General features: G+C 36.3%; 1 protein-coding gene across 1 annotated transcript in view; it reads left to right on the forward strand.

Moving 5' to 3' along the window:
* The first annotated feature begins 796 nt into the window (after nucleotides 1–796).
* The window catches only part of Dthd1 (death domain containing 1), a 73,831-nt gene continuing 56,270 nt past the window's right edge, over nucleotides 797–18,357 (forward strand). Inside the window, exons 1-5 of the mRNA XM_021211329.2 lie at nucleotides 797–1,210; nucleotides 2,897–3,509; nucleotides 7,749–8,079; nucleotides 11,135–11,314; nucleotides 15,848–16,098. Coding sequence (XP_021066988.2) covers nucleotides 940–1,210; nucleotides 2,897–3,509; nucleotides 7,749–8,079; nucleotides 11,135–11,314; nucleotides 15,848–16,098 — 1,646 coding nt within the window. The 5' untranslated portion in view covers nucleotides 797–939. The remainder of the gene's footprint in view (nucleotides 1,211–2,896; nucleotides 3,510–7,748; nucleotides 8,080–11,134; nucleotides 11,315–15,847; nucleotides 16,099–18,357) is intronic.

Genomic DNA, 18,357 nt, shown 5'->3' on the forward strand with positions numbered 1-18,357 from the left:
TTTAATTGGGGTGGCTTACAGATTCAGAGGTTCAGTCCATTATCACCAAGGGGAAGTCAGAAAGCATGTAGGCAGGCATGATGCAGGAAGAACTGAGTGTTCTACATCTTCATCTAAATGTGCCTAGTGGAAGACAGACTTCCAGGCAGCTAGGGTAAGGGTCCTAAGCTCATGCCCACAGTGATACTCCTACTCCAACACCTACAAATAGTGCCATTCCCTGGTCCAAGCATACTCAAACCATGACATTCTACACCCTGGCCCCCATAGGCTTGTTTAAACACATGAGCCTATGGAGGCCTCTGGACCTCTTTCAACTCTTTATTTTATCTTTAAATCTTTACTCTTTATTTTACTTGTATATAAGGTAAAATAAGACACCCTATGTAGCAATATCCAGTTCCAACAAATTCTAATTTTATAGCTAATCTTATTTATTTAAATCTTATTTCTGTACCCCCAGATTATTTTTAAACAAACTGTACTTTTTTATTAATAATCTGTAAAGATGTACATAGGAATTGAATTGGCAGTATTCTAATAAAAGAAAAATAGTTTATTTTCATTAATGAAGTTCATCTTCTACTTGAGAGCTATATTTTGTTACTTCAAAATTTAAAGGGAATGTGGAATTTTCATAGCATATTGAATTTTTAAAGATTACAAGAACATATGATTATGCAAGCTAACACTGTCCTTGTAATTAATCTCTTCTGTACACAGTAGCACCTAGAGTTCAGGAACGCCTCTCTTCTGGTCACCTAGTAACTTTTCACTCGTTAACAACAAGTGGAATAAACTCTTAGGTTACAAGAGAATGCTTGGCTAGCTGACTTGGATCATACTAAAGACTTTAGAAGAACTAACCATTGCAAAATTTAGGTCTTGGTGACAGGGGAGAAATACATTTTTTTTTTTTTTTTTTTTTTGAGCTTAGAAATGGAGACAGAAGACATGGGGTCAGGTAAATTAGGACAAATATTGAGGCAGATTTGGAGACAAAACCAAATGTTAAGGAAGGCACTCCTAGGTGATGATCTCTGTGAGGGAGCTGGTGGAGCCACTTGGACAGCCACAGTGATCTTCTTGGGTCAAAGACTCAATGAAGCTCTTTATCAACTTTTGGAACACACTGCAGGGTCCCTTCGGTCTACCTGCCAACAGCTGTATATACTGCTTGACAAGGATAATCAATGTATCTGGAGACAAGGCAAGTAGTCTCTTTTGTTTGCTTGGGCTTACGTTTTGTTTTAAAATGCTCATTTTGGCAGCATATAAGAGGAACTGTGTATAGAATACAGGGAATGTAGAATCTCTGTTTACAAAAAGCTAACATTATTACAGCGAAAGTAAGGGAAGACAATATTCCACAGGATTTAGAGGTTCCTCCTACTGGTGCACAGATGAATGCTTTTAGGCTTCTTAAGTAGCTGGGATCACATTTTAAAGAAGGGAATTTAGAGCTCCACTAGGAAATAAGTCCTATATAAACTAATACCTAAACAATGAATCAGAGCCAAGCAACAGGAAATTCAGGTGCTCAAAAAGACTGAAGCCTTCAAGGTAGGAAAGTACAAGACTAATTAAAGCACAGCAAGCAGTTTTTCTGTATTGGAATAGCATGTTCTAACTCTAGAGTCATTTGAGCCTGGTCCTATTAATTACAAAAACACTGGAAAGACGGGATGAGCTAGGAAGAAACTGGATCCCTAACATACTGAAGGCACAATGTAAATTCTTGGAATATGACCAGATGGAAGTGTGTAAAATGTACAAGTATTGAGAATGCAATATCTACAGAATATGGTCATAGTAGCAATGCTTTCAGAATCTAGGTGGCATCATGAAATCCAGCTCCCAGACGTACAGTGTCAAGGGGAGTGTACAGGTCTATCAGTCAGGAATCCAGAGTAGACAGCACAAAGGAGTTAACAATCTGTGAATGTCAGAGAAATGTGTCCCAAAGCTGAGTGATCCCAGAATTATCAGCAGGAGCTCAGGACCGGTTAGTCTAAGCAAGGGATTGAAAACAGTCTTAGACAACAAGCCAAGGCAAGTACTCAGCTACCAGAAAGGACCAGTTCAAAATAAACTTGGGATCTCAGACAAAAGACAGATAATAATTTGAAGTACAGTGCAAAGGCAAGCCCAGACTAGTGAGATGATCTGGTGACACTGAGATGTGTGGGTTCTGGATACAGATTCCTATTCAGAGCTGAGAGTATAGAAAGGTTCAGCCTGGAAGAAGCCTGAGAAGATAGATGCACAGATGGGAGCTTGGGATGAAATGAGGATGGAGTGAGAAATAGGTTGACTCAGATATTGATGATGTTTGTAGCCTTAGAGTAGAGAAGCTTGTCTTTGTTTGTCATTGATTGACCATTTCAGGATCTAGTCAGAATGATATGGCTGAAATCACTCTTTAAGAGACAAATTTGGCAAATTTTAATGATCACATTCTCAGCATGGGGAGGATCAAATCTCCCACCAAAATTCAGTAAATGTGTCATAAATAAAACAGTTGTAGTTGTTCTGATATTTGCCTGTCCAGGGGTGTTCAGGTAATCTTATATCTGATTTTTTAAATGGGTAATTGATACAGTATAGTATCACCCAAGACAAAGGAAAAACTCTCAAATATAGCAAATGGTTGAGGACTTGTTAACTCCATTCTTATTTGGAAGATGGTATCATCACATTTATCAAGAAAGTTTAAAGCATGCTCATGCACAAAAGGCATCAGTTTCACTTCTTGGCTACTATGTAAAAAGTAGAGTTTTATTTCATCTTAGTTAAGTAAGTGTTAAAGAGGGGCAAATTGTGCAGCCTTTGACTTCATCTACATAGAAGCATAATCTGACTTAGTTTTTATTTCTTTGTGTGTATATATGTGCAGAAATTATCGCTTTCATAGACTGCCTCATGAAAATGAATGAACATTTGGGGAATACTGCTATGCTTCTAAGGAAAGAAGAAAAGGAAATGTGTAATTTATGCAGCACGCATGAGGATCGTACTCCACAGCAGACAATATCAGCCATTCAGGATACCAAAGCAACAGACATTGCTCCAAGAAGGGAACTAAATGTCATGGAAACAGCTACTGTTGCTTCTACAAATGCAGGGGAGAGCCATTCCACCAACCAGGTCCAGTTAACAGAAAATAAAACACAGATAAATTCTGATTTAGGGAGAAAAGAAAACAATGGCCCATTGAGTGGAAATGTAATAGGGCAAGAAGAGTCACAGAGCACAGTGTTCCCAGATAATGCAGAAAATGAAGATGAAAAACAAATAGAACACATGACTGCTGAGAACATAAATGGTAACAAGAAAGATATTCATGATGCAATCCAGACAACAGCAAGGGAAATTCAAGAGACCTCAGAAAGCCAAAGAGAAAAGATTACCACATCCCCAACAGCATGGGATGTCTCCAGTAAGGACGTGAATAATCTTTACAATGAGTCAGAGAGTCTAAAACAAAAGAGTAACATAATGGAAAAGGAGTAAGTACAGGGGCCGTGAGAGGTGCTTATATATGCCTACTTATCCTGCATTTTCTGTAGCCGCTAAATGTCTTAATCCTGTTCTTATGATAAACCACCATCAACTGGTTTGTTTTGAATGAAAGAATTGATTTCTCACAGTTCTGGAGGCAGAGACAAACAAGGCACAGGAGAGTCAGTGACTACTGAATGCTTAGTGATACATAGATGGCATCCCCTTTCCTGCATTCTCAAAGGGTATAAGGGTCAAACCAGCTTCAAAGTAGCTGTAAAGCAGTGATTCAGGATAAAATGTCCCCAACAGAAATGCTTGTGGTTGCTACTGCAAAGGTTATTCTGTTCTTCATAGTTTTAGGAAACATGGATAGTAAGTAGTGCTTTAAAGGAAAAACAATTAGATATGAAAGTATTTACAAAACTTGTTCAGAACATAAACACTTATATATAATAAAATTAAATTTTTGATGAAAAGTAATTTTAGAATTTTAAAAAATTAAGAAATTGCTAACCAGATTATATAAATAATAAATATGTATTAATAAATATTACATATATATAAAGATAATTTTCATCAATCTTTAAATTTTGTCTTCAGAACTACAGGACACATATGGGTAGGCTTTTTAGGGTTTTTAAAGATAAATGTGCTTGTTCACACCTATTTAACTCATAAAATTGTCAGGGTTTTTTTGTTTTGTTTTTGTTTGTTTTTGTTTATTTGTGTTTTTCAGATTCTCTAAAATGCCATGAAATAAAAATAGGGAGAAACACTGATATATTATATGAGCTATATTCCCTCTACAAGGTAGCAATAATTCCTGATTTGTCTAGCTTGGTATAATCAAACCATATTTCTCCAGATAAATGCAACATTTTCTTTAGCAATGTGATACAGTAGGAAAATATTTGGGGAACAGGACAAAATTCATTTTTATTTGCTGTCTTATTATTAACTAATTTATTGACAGTGGGCAGCATGCTTCATGCTTTCTTTCTGCTTTCTCTTTTATTTGTGTGTTTGTTTGGGTATCAGTTATTCTTATTCTAGTCTTACTCTTATTTTTACTCTTATTCTTTTATTCTTATTCTCTCACTTATTCTTTGAAGTATTTGGTGGCAAATGAGACAGTAACTGAAAGTCCTGGTGTTGGGCTTTCTGCGAGCGATGACACACAGCTAACTGATAGGGACTTTAACTCTCCTGCCTCTCCTCACTGCTGTTCTTCACCTGTATCCATCTCTGCCTAGCAGGTTGATGCTCTACTGGGGAGGCACACAATGCAGTTCCTGGGAAAACATCAACAAGTGTTTGTTTTTTTACCAAGTACTTTTGCAAGTACTTTTACTTACATTGATCATGGGACTTCATAAAAATGAAAAAGAAAAGTGTTATACCCACAGCAAAGAGAACTTAATGTATTCTGTAGAAGAATCTTTCAATGCTTCCAAGACCTCTACGGTTTGAAAGAATTACTGCTCCTGACAAACAACTTCTCAAGTAGCCAAGATGTGGCTTTCTATTTCATTTGAGAAAAACATTGACACTTCCTATCTTCCCATTCAGAAATGACTCAGACCACCAACTAGTGAGTCATTTCTGCACCACTCCCTCTAACACCTCCTCTAGGTGTTCCCCGGTTAGCGACTTCCTCTTTGTGGCATTGAACCAGTTGTGCTTGGCTTGCATATTTACAAAGATGACTTTCCATTGCAGTCCCCCAGGCTATACAGCCATCAAACCACACAAAAGTATATGTAATAAACAAAACCTGACTTAGAAATAGTTGTGGATCCTCAATCTTAATTTTCCAAAAGGCTCATCCTTTGGGGTTGCTGTACTAATATGTACACAAAGGGGTTAAAAACTAAATTAGTGTGCTCTACTTAACAATAAGACAAGTCACATTTAATTCGTACTGTGGAGAGCAGATCTCTTTACAAATCTCCTGTCTACTTTATTTGTCATTTGGGAACCACACCTTGTAGTAGTGGGTACATTGAAATGTTTTCCAGGAAACAGAAGAGAGCATTCCTGAAGTTATTTGAATGTAGTTCACTGAATCACTTGTTCAATAATTTTATCCTTTTTCTGAAAAAACATTATCTCTATGAACAAAAAGTTAAACAGGTCAGACTATTGAAGAATTTTTTAAGTTCAGAGTTGTATACATAAACAAATGACCTTTATGAGTTAAACATTTTACTACATTTCTTTATGAAATTATAATTAAAACTTTTTCAACAATAAATGAAAAAGTGCTAGAAGTTTATTAACATATGCAAAAATAGTGCTATGTTACACATAGATTACCATTATTGATCATCAACATTGCCTTTGTTAAAATTCTCTGTTGTGAAATGAATAGCATCTAAGGGGAATTCCAAGTTATTGGTTTTAACATAGGCATCAAATCATTATTGAACATAGAGTTGATTTGGGTCTGTTACTATTAGAGAGGCTTAACTATTTTATCTCATTTGAACTTCCCACGATCATAGATTAAATATCAATTTCAAGTAATAATAGATGGAGTGAACATTATTTAGAGAAGATTTGAGAAAGGTACGACAATATTTGAGAACTTTTGCTTCCACACTAAAGGTGTATGAAGTCAACTACTAGTTCTAAAATTGAACATCTATGATTATCTATAAACATCTTTGTAGCAAGGTAAAATCTTAGACTCAATTTCCCATCTGTAAAATAGTAAAGACAGCAGTACTTGACACAAAAGCTATTAAAATTCAGCAAAACTATATAGCCTAAAACCTGGCCCACAGGAAGCATTAGACTATTAACTAGTCCGAGGGGTTATGATACTTATTTATAAACAGACAGACAGACAGATAGGAAATGCCTGGTTTCACATTTGAATTCAAATTTATAAGGCTCTAAAAATCTTTGCAAAGGTTGTGTTGAAGAGAAATAAAATATTTAAAATAAGAATTTCAGATGATGGTCTCAGGATTAGAAATAATCTATTCCTATTTAATAGGATTAATGTGCACACACACACACACACGCACACACCCTTCAATAAACATCACGACTTGATCTAGTGTACAATTTCTGTACCTCATAGTCATCACTTCCCCTTGAGGGAATAGGCATCATACAGATCCCTGGCAGGTAGGCAGACAGGCAGGCAAATAAGAGGCTTTAGGTAGATTAATGTACTTCATACATAAACATTTAAGACAAGCAACTTCCTCATTCTTCTTCCTCTCCAAGTCAAGGGCATGGTGACCTTTTTCTCTCTAGAAGGAAGTGTTCAGAATTTTCAAGTTTTACAAGACAGGTGGAAGGTGTAAATTGAGCTCCTATGAAAGGGATGAATTTGCTTTTCTTCTTTGTAGGAGAACTCAGTGTCCTGCAATAACCCAAACTAGACATTTCTGAGGGAGAAAAGGAATCCTCTCTACCCCTAACTATATAAAGAGTATGATTACCATCTACTTTTTTTTTTTTTTTTTTTGTTTTTTTGGGACAGGGTTTCTCTGTGTAGCCCGGGCTGTCCTGGAACTCACTCTGTATACCAGGCTGGCCTCAAACTCAGAAATTCACCTGCCTCTGCCAAGATGCTATCTCTTCATTCTCTCCCTCTATCTCTTTCCACCCTCTATCTTTTTGGGGAGAGGAGCACATACATGTGTGATTTTGCTTTCAAGAAAGATTAGTTGAGCCTTTCTTTCCCCCGATTTTTCATTTTTAAATCGTCACACACACAAAAAAAATCCATTCTGGTTATCCTAAAGGACCTACCTCACCATTAAACACATCACTCTTCTCACAGTTAAACTATTTAGTTGATTAAAAAACATGATTAATCTCTGAATTTTATTATAGGTTGAATAAAAGTAAGGAATAAATTAATCACTTTGATAATGAAGTTAGTCAACAACAATTATAGCTCATGTACTTAGCTAACATAATTAAGACAGTATAGATAACCTCTCTAAAATGTGAAGGCATAGTTGTTTATAATTATGGTAGAGTTGAACATTTAACTCAAAGCTTTCCTGTGACGAAGATATAATTTTCACTTATAACACAGGAAACTGTGGCATATAGAATTTGAGCATCTTTTTGATTACAGAGTTAATTCATGGGAGAAGTAAAGTTCATATCAAAGCAATGTCCATCACACTTTGTGTCCTTCTGGGTTTGGCTATACAGTACATGCATACAATAGTTGGAAAATGAGGTTGAGGCTCCCCCCCGCTTTTTTTTTTCTGTAGGTATCTTGCTGTCCTGAGTGATGGAACTGACCCTCAAGTCTCTTGTTACATTACAGCACCATTGCACATCTTACAGTGGTTTGACTGCCAGATAACTAATGACATGAGCTCCTTTATAGTGAGTGATAATGAAGAGTTGGTCAGCAATGTCATCACTGTTGAATGCTCAGATAAGGACAAGAAAATTCCATTCCCAATATGCATTACAATTCCATTCAAGGCACGCTACAAGGGAAATTACAGAGACATCATGGTGAAAATGTCTGACACAAATTTTCAGTCAAGTTACCTTATCCCAAATTTACTGGAAAGAATGAGAGGACATTTTAAGGTTAGTAAAGCCTGGGCTATAACTGTATATGATGTTTGTCTTTTCTTATAATTTAGAATTTGGTATTGTAGTGTAATAATAATTGTTCTGCTGTATAAGTGTGGACACATTTGTGTTAGCAATTTTTTGTGGGATAATGTATAAACCTTGAAAACTGCATTTTTGCATGCTTTGATAAATTTCTCAATTGAATTTAGTCTAAATATTATAACTTCACCTTGTACCTAAATATTATTACCTATACTGAATTATGTTAGCTAAATGCTTTAGCTATAATTTTATGATTTGTTAAAAAATACCATCTATAAAGTTCAAACAGTAGAAATTATCTGCCAAACTTATTATTAAGAAACTTGGGCCTGGGACTCAGCAAATGTTACTTTTTTTTGACTGAAAAAAAAAAAAAAAAACAACCAACATAATAGCTAAATTAACCTCATGGTATAGAATAACTTCATAATAACATGTCTACTATGTCAGACTGTGGCACACACTGAAGCATTAGAATCTTCAGATGCTATAGTTTTAGTTTTTATTGTTCATAGGGTGGGAGAATTTATACAAATTAAAAACAATTTGCATTCATATTATTTGATAAAATTATGAATTAAATCTAGTCTAAGCATTGTTATCTATACATTAGTTAGGTTAGCTAAGTTCATAAGCTATAATTGTTTTGACTAACTTTATTATCAAAGTGATTGATTTATTCATCACTTTTAGTCAGCATAAAATAAAATACAGTAATTAATCGTATTTTTCTTTTTAAAAATAAGTAGGCTAAACAGTTTGCTTAACTTTGTGGAAAGTGGTGCCTTTATGGAGAGGTCCTTTAGGATTGTGAGAATAGATTCCTTTTCCGGGTGACTTAAATATAGAAAGTCGGGAAAAGGAAAGTTTTGGCTAATCTTTATTGAAAACAAAAGCACACATGCATGAGCTTGTGCATGTGCCTCTCATCTCAGAGAGAGAGGGACAGGGGAAGGAGAGGGAGAGAACAAAAGGACAGAATCTCTCAGTGTAGAGTGTAATCAGGATTGCACATTTGGTAGTGAGGCGGTGAGCAGTACAGAAAAATCTCTGGTTCCCATATCTGTATATAGTGTGAAATTAGGTGAATCAAAGCACCCCTTTGTGATTCAAAATGTTGATTTAAAAATAATATAATAATGTCTGCCTAATAAGATCACAAAGATTAAGTAAACAGATCATTTAAGAAGATGGGGGGGGAAGCTTTTATATAAGCAAGTTGTTGATAAGTTCTCACTATTTGAAACAGATTTTATTGTAATTATATTAAGGGTTTCTATGTCACAAGATCAAATGTTCCTGAGACAGAATCTAGAATTATAAAATTTAGTATTGTAGAGTTGATGAGGACTCAAGTTAAGGGTTTTCTGTAGGTTACTTCACTTATTTCTAGCCAATTAAAATGTTTATCTTTTTACATGCAAATATTGCTTACTTGATGAGGACACAGAAGATTTCAGGTTGAAAATTTTGTTTTGTTTTGTTTTGTTTTGTTTTTTTGATAACACACTCTGTCCCTTTGGTTAGGTTACAAATCAAACTGAGGTTAAATAGTGGAACAATAAAGCTAAGTCTGTTCTTATGACCCTTATTCATTAATACGTGTTAGGTTTAGAATAGTTCCTATGAATACGAATGTCTGATGGGCACTGCTCTAGAGTAGGCTCCTTAATCTTGGCAAGTCTGGTAGTCCTTTATAACAAGTGCTTTAGAAACTGCTCACAGTACAAGTGCCTTTCCCAGATGAGCTTGAAAACAATTAGTTGAGACACAAATAAAATTAAGAGGACCATTGTCTATTAAAAAAAAAAAAACTGTACTTTTCTTTACATCGTAGGCTAACGATAGTTATCACTGGTTTTTTAGCTCAAGAACATTTGAGTTCTGGGTACCTTCCAACGTTTTATGTGGGTTCTATGACATTTAAACATTCTAGTTCTCAAAAGCCTTTTTATTTTCCCCCCAGTATCTGCCAAGTGTGGTCTCAGTGCCCAGCAACCACCACTTGTTCCCAGGAGACCTTTTCTTCTCACTACTTTCCCTCTGGCCACTGAAGAAGGATGACTGTGCTCAGAATTTTCCCAATTGTGATATTGTGAAATGTTTCCCTTAGTCAGCGTTCAAATGATAGATTATTTTCCATTGTGAATAGCCCTGGGATGTTTGTGTGTGCATGTGCTGCACTCATGCTGGGTGCAGTCTAGCTGGCATTTGGGGAAGCAAGAATGGAACACATTGCTTCTTAGACTGCCTCTTTGTTGAAAGTGTTGGTGATTATACACTTGGATCATCTTGCTTTCATTTTTGGACTCAGTTCCATTTTGCAAGATTAAAAATTGGAATATGTGGCTGAATATATGATTATTTATTTGAACATAAATAGATAAGGAAGAAACAGTGTTTTAATTTGCAGTTTTCTGTTTCCACTGCAAAAAAATGAAATAGACAATAATTTTTATTATGGCATCTGAAGATGTGATTTGTTAGAAAGAAGAATTTTTCTGACAGTACATATGTACAATGTTGGAGCAAAATGTCCAACTAGTAAAATTCCATTCTTTTGAATTCTGTAAAATAGCACAGAAACTTCTAGATAAGATCAATATATAAAATTCATTCTAGCCAAAAAAAAAAAAAAAAAAGAAAAGAAAATTCTACCCAAAGATGGCTAGGAGTACAGCCAGAAGCAATTAAAATTGTGAAGATAGTATAACTATTTATCATACATGTGTGATGATTTAACTTAAGTTACACCATAAATTTACTTCTCATTTCTTTGTTGGGAATTCCCAGCTTGAGAAACTCTTAATTATCAACTTATCCTTTGTTTCAACAAAGAGCCACCTATGCTCCTTGGATGTGATCTCTCCACACCATAGTTGATTATGGATAATAGGTTAGGTACTTTTTGTTGTTGTTTTGTTTTTGTTTGTTTTTTGACAACCCACAGAGTATGCATGTCATACGTACTTCTCCAAAACAATGCTATTACTTGCTTCAGCAAAGTGTCTTTTACTCCATGCAGGGGACTTGTGCTTCAGTCAATGTTTACAAGTTGGGAATGTTTTCTGTAGTGTCATGTTTAAAAAAACAGTCTTTCACAGTGACAAAGAAGGGGCTCACTTTGAAGTCCAGCATGGATGCCCGGATATCTTTCAGTTATCCTGCAGGAGTTTTCAGCTCGCCAGTGCTTGTACAATTAAAGGTAAATATTCAAAAGGGAAATTGACTTGACCTTGTGATTCAGAGGCTGCAAGCCTTCCATATAGCCGTAATGCTAGTCTTCTCTTGGACTTGGAATACCCTACTGGGAGTTGAGTGATGCAGCAAGCATTTTGTGCACATTCTGAAATATATTATCTGCTTTTTATTTATAAGACTTTCCTAAATAGTTGTTTGCATTACTTGTTTATTTTATTGGAAAAAATTGCTGATATCTAGAAGACAATGGGTGACAAATTTGGAGTCATTTATATAAATCCAGATTTCCATACAAATTGTTAGAAAGATAAGAAGCTACTGGTCCATTCAATTATTGATTGGCATGACATTTGGATTCTATTTGCTAAAGAAAATTAGCCTTCATGTAATAGATATTTAGTGTATAAAAACACTATTTTCATAATGTACATCTCAGAAGATTTATTTTCTCCAATAATATTCTTGTCATCCCAGCCTTGTCTTTTCCATTTTCTCTTTTCTATTTCTTTTTTTCATTAAATACATTTTTATTCACTTTACAACCCAATATTTGCCCTTCTTATTCTCCCAGTACCATCTCATACAATTTTCCCCCCATTCCACCTTCTCCTTCTCTTTTGAGAAAGGAAACCTCTTCTAGGTGTCAAACAACCCCCACACTCCATCCCACCCCATCACCACCACCTGACCCCACCCCATCCCACCATACCTCACCTGACCCCACCTTCACACATCAAGTTGTTGCAGAACTAGGCATATCCTTTCCCACTGAATTCAGACAAGGCTGTCCATTTAGAGTAGAGGGATCCACGGGCAGGGAACAGGCTCAAGAACCTGGAACCGCGGTTCCAGTTGTCGGGGAATCTGCATGAAGTCAAAGCTGTTCATCTGCTACATATTTGTAGAGGGGCCTAGGTCCAGCCTGAGCTTTCTCTTTGGGTGGTGATTCAATCTCTGGGAGCCCTCAAGGATCCAGGTTATCTGACTCTATTGGTTTTCCTGTGATGCCCCTGTACTCTTCAGGTTCCTCAATCTTTCTTCTCTTAACTCTGCCTTAAAACTCCCAGAGTTCCATCTAATGTTTGGTTGTGAGTCTCTGCATCTGTTTCCATTGACTTCTTGGTGGAGCCTCTCAAAGGAGAGTCATGGTAGGTTCCTGTCTGCAAGCATAACAGAGTATCATTAATAGTGTCACAGATTGGTTCTTGCCCATGGGAAGAGTCTTAATTTGAGGCAGTCATTGGTTGGCCATGACCCCAGTCCCTCCTCTATCTTTGTACCTGCACATCTTGTAGGCAGGATACATTTTGGGTCAAAGTTTTGTGGGTAGGTTGCTGTCCTTATATTTTCACTGCGTGTCCTGCTTTTTTAAATGAAGTGGCCACTTAGGATCCATATCCCACACTACTATGAATCTCAGCTAGAGTTGCTCCCAGAGGCCCTCTGTTTCCTCTCTCCATCCTAGGTTTCTGGCATATCCTAAAGATTTCTCTCCCCCAAGCTGATCTCCCTTTTCTCTCCCCTACTAGCCTTACACATGATCTCCTCCACCCTGCTCCCCACCCAATCCTCAATCCCACCCAGTTCCTTCTTTCCATCGACCTCAGATAGATGTTTATTTTGCTTCCCTTTCTGAGAAAGATTCAAACATCCTCCCTTGGGCCCTTTTTGATATTTGGCTTCTCTGGGTATATTGATGATAGCATTGATATCCTGTATGTTGTGACTAATATCCACTTATAAGTGAGTATATTCCACGCATGTCCTTTTGGGTCTGCGTTATCTCACTCAGGCACTTCTTTAAAGGTGATCATCAGCTGTAGGAGTTCTCTGCTGTAACTTTTAGGGTCACTTATGTATGCTATCGTATCATCTGTGAATAGAGATACTTGACTTCTTTTCCGATCATATTCCTTCACGTTTTTGGTTGTCTGACTCTTCCAGCTAGAACTTCTAGTACTATATTGAAGAGATATGGGGAGTGTGGACAGCTTGTCTTGTCCATGCTTTTAGTGGAAATGCTTTACATTTCTCTTCATTTAATTTGGTGTTGGCTATTGGTTTGCTGTATATTGCCTTTATTGTGTTTAGGTATGCATCTTGTATCCTTGATCTCTCCAAGACTTTAATCTGTTGGGATGTTGGAATTTATCAAATGCTTCTTTGACATCAAGTGAAATGGTTATGTGTTTTTTTTTCCTTTCAGTTTGTTTATGTTGACAGATTTTCATATACTGAACCACCCCTGCTTCCCTGTGATGAAGCTTACTTGATCATGGTGGATGATGTCTTTGATTTGGGTTTGTGAGAATTTTATTGAGTGTTTTTGCATCAATCTTCAAGAGGGAAATTGGTCTGAAATTGGATTTAAGATCTTCTTGTGCTTCAGTTTCATTAAAATATCCAGGGTTTGTTGTAGCAGGATAGCTGGGCTCTGGTGATACCATATTGCCTTGGATCTTGTTATTCTAATGTTGCTGGTTGGTGTTGTGTATATGCCTGTGTGAGTATATGTGTGATTTTCTTCTACTTGTTTTATTTATTTATTTATTTATTGTTTTGTCTTAAGTATAGTTAACCTCATTTGTTTGGAGTTTTCTTTCTAGTATCCCATCTAGTGCTAGGTTGGTGGAAAGGTACTGTTTGAATTTGGTTTTATCATGGACTATCTTGGTTTCGCCATCTATGCTGATTGAATGTTTTGCTTACTATAGTAGTTTGGGCTGACTTTTATGATATTTTAGAATCTGAAAGACCTCTGCCCAGGCCCTTCTAGCTTTTAGAGTCCCAAATGAGAAACCAAGTATAATTCTGATAGGTAAACTTTATATGTTACTTGAACTTTTTCCCTTGCTCCTTTTAAAATTCTTTCTCTGTTATGCATATTTAGTGTTTTCATTATTATATCACAGAATGATTCTCTTTTCTGGTCTAATCTTTTTAATGTTCTGTATACATCTTGCATGTTTATAGACACCTATTTTTTCTTTTTTTAGGTTAGGGAAATTTTCTTCTATGTTTTTGCTAAAAAATTTTTTCTTGGCCTTTGAGCTGGGACTCTTCCTCCTCCTACCTGCCCCCTCCCCCTTCTCTCCCCCCCCTTTCTTCAACTATTCCTATTCTTAGGCATGGTCTTTTCATAGTGTTCCAAATTTTCTGGATGTTTTTGTCATGCACTTTTTAGATTTTACATCTTATTTGACTGATATATTGATTTTTGCTCTTATATCTTTTACACCTGAGATTCTCTCTTCTATCTCCTGTATTGTGTTGATGGTATTTAGGTCTGTAGTTTTTTTTTTTCCTAGTTTTTCCTTCTCCACAATTGCTTAAATTTGTGTTTTCTTTATTGATTATATTTCTCTTTTCATGTCTTGAGCAGTTTTATTCATATCCTACATCTGTTTGATTGCATTTTCCTGTATTTCTTTGTATTTATTTCCTTCCTCTTTTAATGCCTCTACCTGTTTGAATGTATTTTGCTGTATTTTCTTAAGGGATTTATTTGTGTCCTACTTAAAGGCCTTTGTCATCTTTATAAGAGTGGATTTAAAATCTTTTTCTTGTGCTTCAGTCTCACTAAGATACCCAGGGTTTGTTGTAGCAGGATAGCTGGGCTCTGGTGATGCCATATTGCCCTGGATCTTGTTGATTGTGTTAATATGCTGTCCTTTAGGCATCTTGACTTCCCTGGTGTTGGCTGGATGATTCTGATAGCAGTAGGACCTCTCAGGAAGTGTGTGTGTGTGTGTGTGTTGGGGGCACTGTGAGCCAGACCATGGAAGCAAGAGTGCCTTACTATCTTGGCTGTGCCTCAAGCAGACCCCACTCTGAAGTCTGTGTCACAGACGAACCTTACTCTGCAGGGTGTGTCTTGGTCCTACCCAGTTGTGGTGTCATGCAGGTGATCGATATAGTGTGCTATTCAGGCAGGGTTCCATGCTGCTTAGTTTTGGGGCCCCTGAAGCTTTCCATGGGTAGACAAGGCACGGTTGGTATCTCACAAGGCTCCTCTGGACCAAGGAGCCAGGCCAGAGTTAGACAATTTTTCCCTGTTTTATGTCAAGAGAGAACAGGAAAGAGGCATAATTGTAATATTTCACTCACAAACATTTTATATAAACTTTGAATTATGTTAGCTTTTTTATTATTTGCCATTGTTATGTGAGAGGAACTTAAGTAAATATAATATTGTTTTTGACCTTAGTGCTTATCATATAATCTAAGAATAATTATAGCTAGCAAATACATGAAAATTCACTTTTTTTTACTATTTTGTTGTTTATACTTTAGATTATTTCTAAAATAAACACACCCACCCACACAGATGTATATTTTAAAAGATTTTGTTCAGTTATGTGCTTTTACATAAACTATTTTCTTTCCAGTCAAGAATATACAGAGAAACATAAAGATATGTTCCCTAAAATTATTTTAAGGGCATATCTATACTTGCAACTTCTGACTGTATTGTGCATATGTGTGTTTGAGTGTCTATAGATGGGCATGGAGATATTTTTCTTTCTTCTCTGTTTAGATCCAGCCAGTTGACCCTTCTCTAGTGTCATATATAAAAGCACACCAAGATCCTTCCTATTCAGTAGTGTCCACCAGCCCACTTATCTGCATCCAGCATCCATCAACTCATCCCTTTCAGAAGCCAGTCACTGTACTCCTCCCTTGCTCTCCTCTCCCTGAAATAAAGAACCTTGAGTCTGAAAAAGATCACAGGAGACCAGAGAGTGCAACAGTGCACAGGAGCCTGCCAACACCCTCCTACTTCAACAGGTGAGTTAGAGACATTACTATTGCTAACTGACTTGGTGAGAGAAAAGGAACCTTCTATGATTAGCCACAATCAGGTGGTTTGTATTTAAACATCACTAATAAAATAACATGAAGTATGTTTGCATTGTTGACCCACAATAGGAAAGAGTTTTGGTTCTAAGGGACCCAAAAATGTGCCATGTGAAAAATGGTGATTTCTAGTAATATAGATGTAAGAGTAATGCTTTCCAGAAGCCATATGATATGGTTAATTATGAGGATGCAACATAGTACTTACAATTTCTTCACTTAATGTAAAAAAAGGATTAATTTGATTTTTAAAAATAAATAAAATCTCATCTACATTTCCCTATATGTGGATCCCTTCTCTTTGTTTTGAGAAATAAGGCTTGAGACCTACATACTGTTAGCTGAGAAGTCATTCTGCAGCTGGTTTATTTTGTATGTATTTGCCTGGTCTGTCATTTTATCCATGTGAAGACTTGAGCACAGTGGCATTAAGAACCTCCATATGTCAGCTAGCCTGGGAATGATGCAGTACTGACCTGAGCTCAGACATTTCCTCTCCACTGAGTAGCTAACATTTGTCTGGGTAAAGGGTGAAATCCTCTTTCCTAACATGCTTACGATGTAAGAAACTTGGAGCAATACTATGCTGATTTGTGGCTAGGGAAAGAAATCAACATTCTTTACTATAAAATTAGTGATAGAGACTATGGACATAGACATGATCTGGGTGTGTACAACTTTGCGACTTGATGTCACCATCTTAGCCAGTTTCTAACCCATTTTCACACTTCTTTACATATTTCCATCATCATATGTCTATTGCAATATGCCATATAATTTCTTCACATTCCAGTTCAAAACAACTCAAATGATAAAAAATACTCTGACCTCTAAAATTGTACTTTAAGACAATAATTGAATCATTGTTTTCAATATTTTCTCCTCAATGTTCAAGTTTGCATTTGTCACTTATTAAAAGTTCCTAGATTCCTGAGTCTCTTGCTGCCTATTAATTTTTGTATCGCTGTCTTTGCTTTTTAAAATTTTTACACATATTTATTTCCATTTTTTTGTTTACTAATTCTAATATTCTTAATCTTGAGAGTTCCTGCGTGTAGCTATTGCTTATGATAGCTATCATTCATGGCTCTGTTTCTGTATTTGGGAACTTTAAATGCCTGCATGTGTACTGTATGATTTCTGGTGGCATAAAATGGAGCTGATTTCCTCAGATGGTGTTTAGTTCTGTCTCTGTTGAGATCCAGCTGCTGCCTCCAAGGGACTACTTTCAACGGTCTCAGTACGCTAAGCCTTCATTATCACTTTTCCGGTATGACTGTGATTTTAAGGATGGTCAGCTTCATAGACTGCTTACTTGATTATGACTTACTTTTGCTAGCTCCTGTTTCTTGGTTATTGAACAGGCTTATTTACCCACATGGACACTCCATTCTGATTGTTCTTTCTGCTGTAACTCTGACCTTACACTTTTGTTTTTTTCTGAAAGCTTGGAAAATTCTTTTCAGATTTCCATGCTTTATGCAAGCCAAAATATTATATAAAATCATATTTATTATCATCTAACTGTTTTACTTTGTGGAGTAAACGCCCTCATGTTATTCATTTCCAACTTATTTACCATTCTGTGTTTTATATATTAAATACATACTGTTGTTAGAGAATCAACTGAAGAAAGAAATTTGAAAGTTATAGATGGTTACATCACACATGGTGTATTGTTTCTAGATGCTAGTACTCTCTGGTCCATACAGGAAAGACCAGTATATATCTATATCAGAATAATAACAGTTTCAATAAAACACAGATTCAGAGAACTATGGAACAAATAAAATGTTTCCCATTTTTAAAACTTGACACTTTCGCTTTGTGAAGTCTTAAAATGTATTATATACTTCTGTATTCAAGAGTGTTAAGTTGCTGACATGTTATAAATCCTGTTTTGGAAAAGCAAGAGGAAGCCCCACTTGAATATTCCACAGTAGTATATCTTTCTACTCATGGAAAAAAGTATTTAAGTGCCAAAAGCAAAATTTTCCTTCCCTTCCTTCCTTCCTTCCTTCCTTCCTTCCTTCCTTCCTTCCTTCCTTCCTTCCTTCCTCCCTCCCCCCTCTCCCTTTCTCCCTCCCTCCCTCCTTCCCCTCTCTTCCCCTCCTCTCCTACTTCTCCTCTCTTGCCCTTATTTTCTTTTTGGAAATGGAAGGTGCTGCTTAAGGCAGCATCTCACACAGG

The sequence above is a fragment of the Mus pahari genome, chromosome 13 (assembly GCF_900095145.1).
Source record: "Mus pahari chromosome 13, PAHARI_EIJ_v1.1, whole genome shotgun sequence".
NCBI classification, from domain to species: domain Eukaryota; kingdom Metazoa; phylum Chordata; class Mammalia; order Rodentia; family Muridae; genus Mus; species Mus pahari.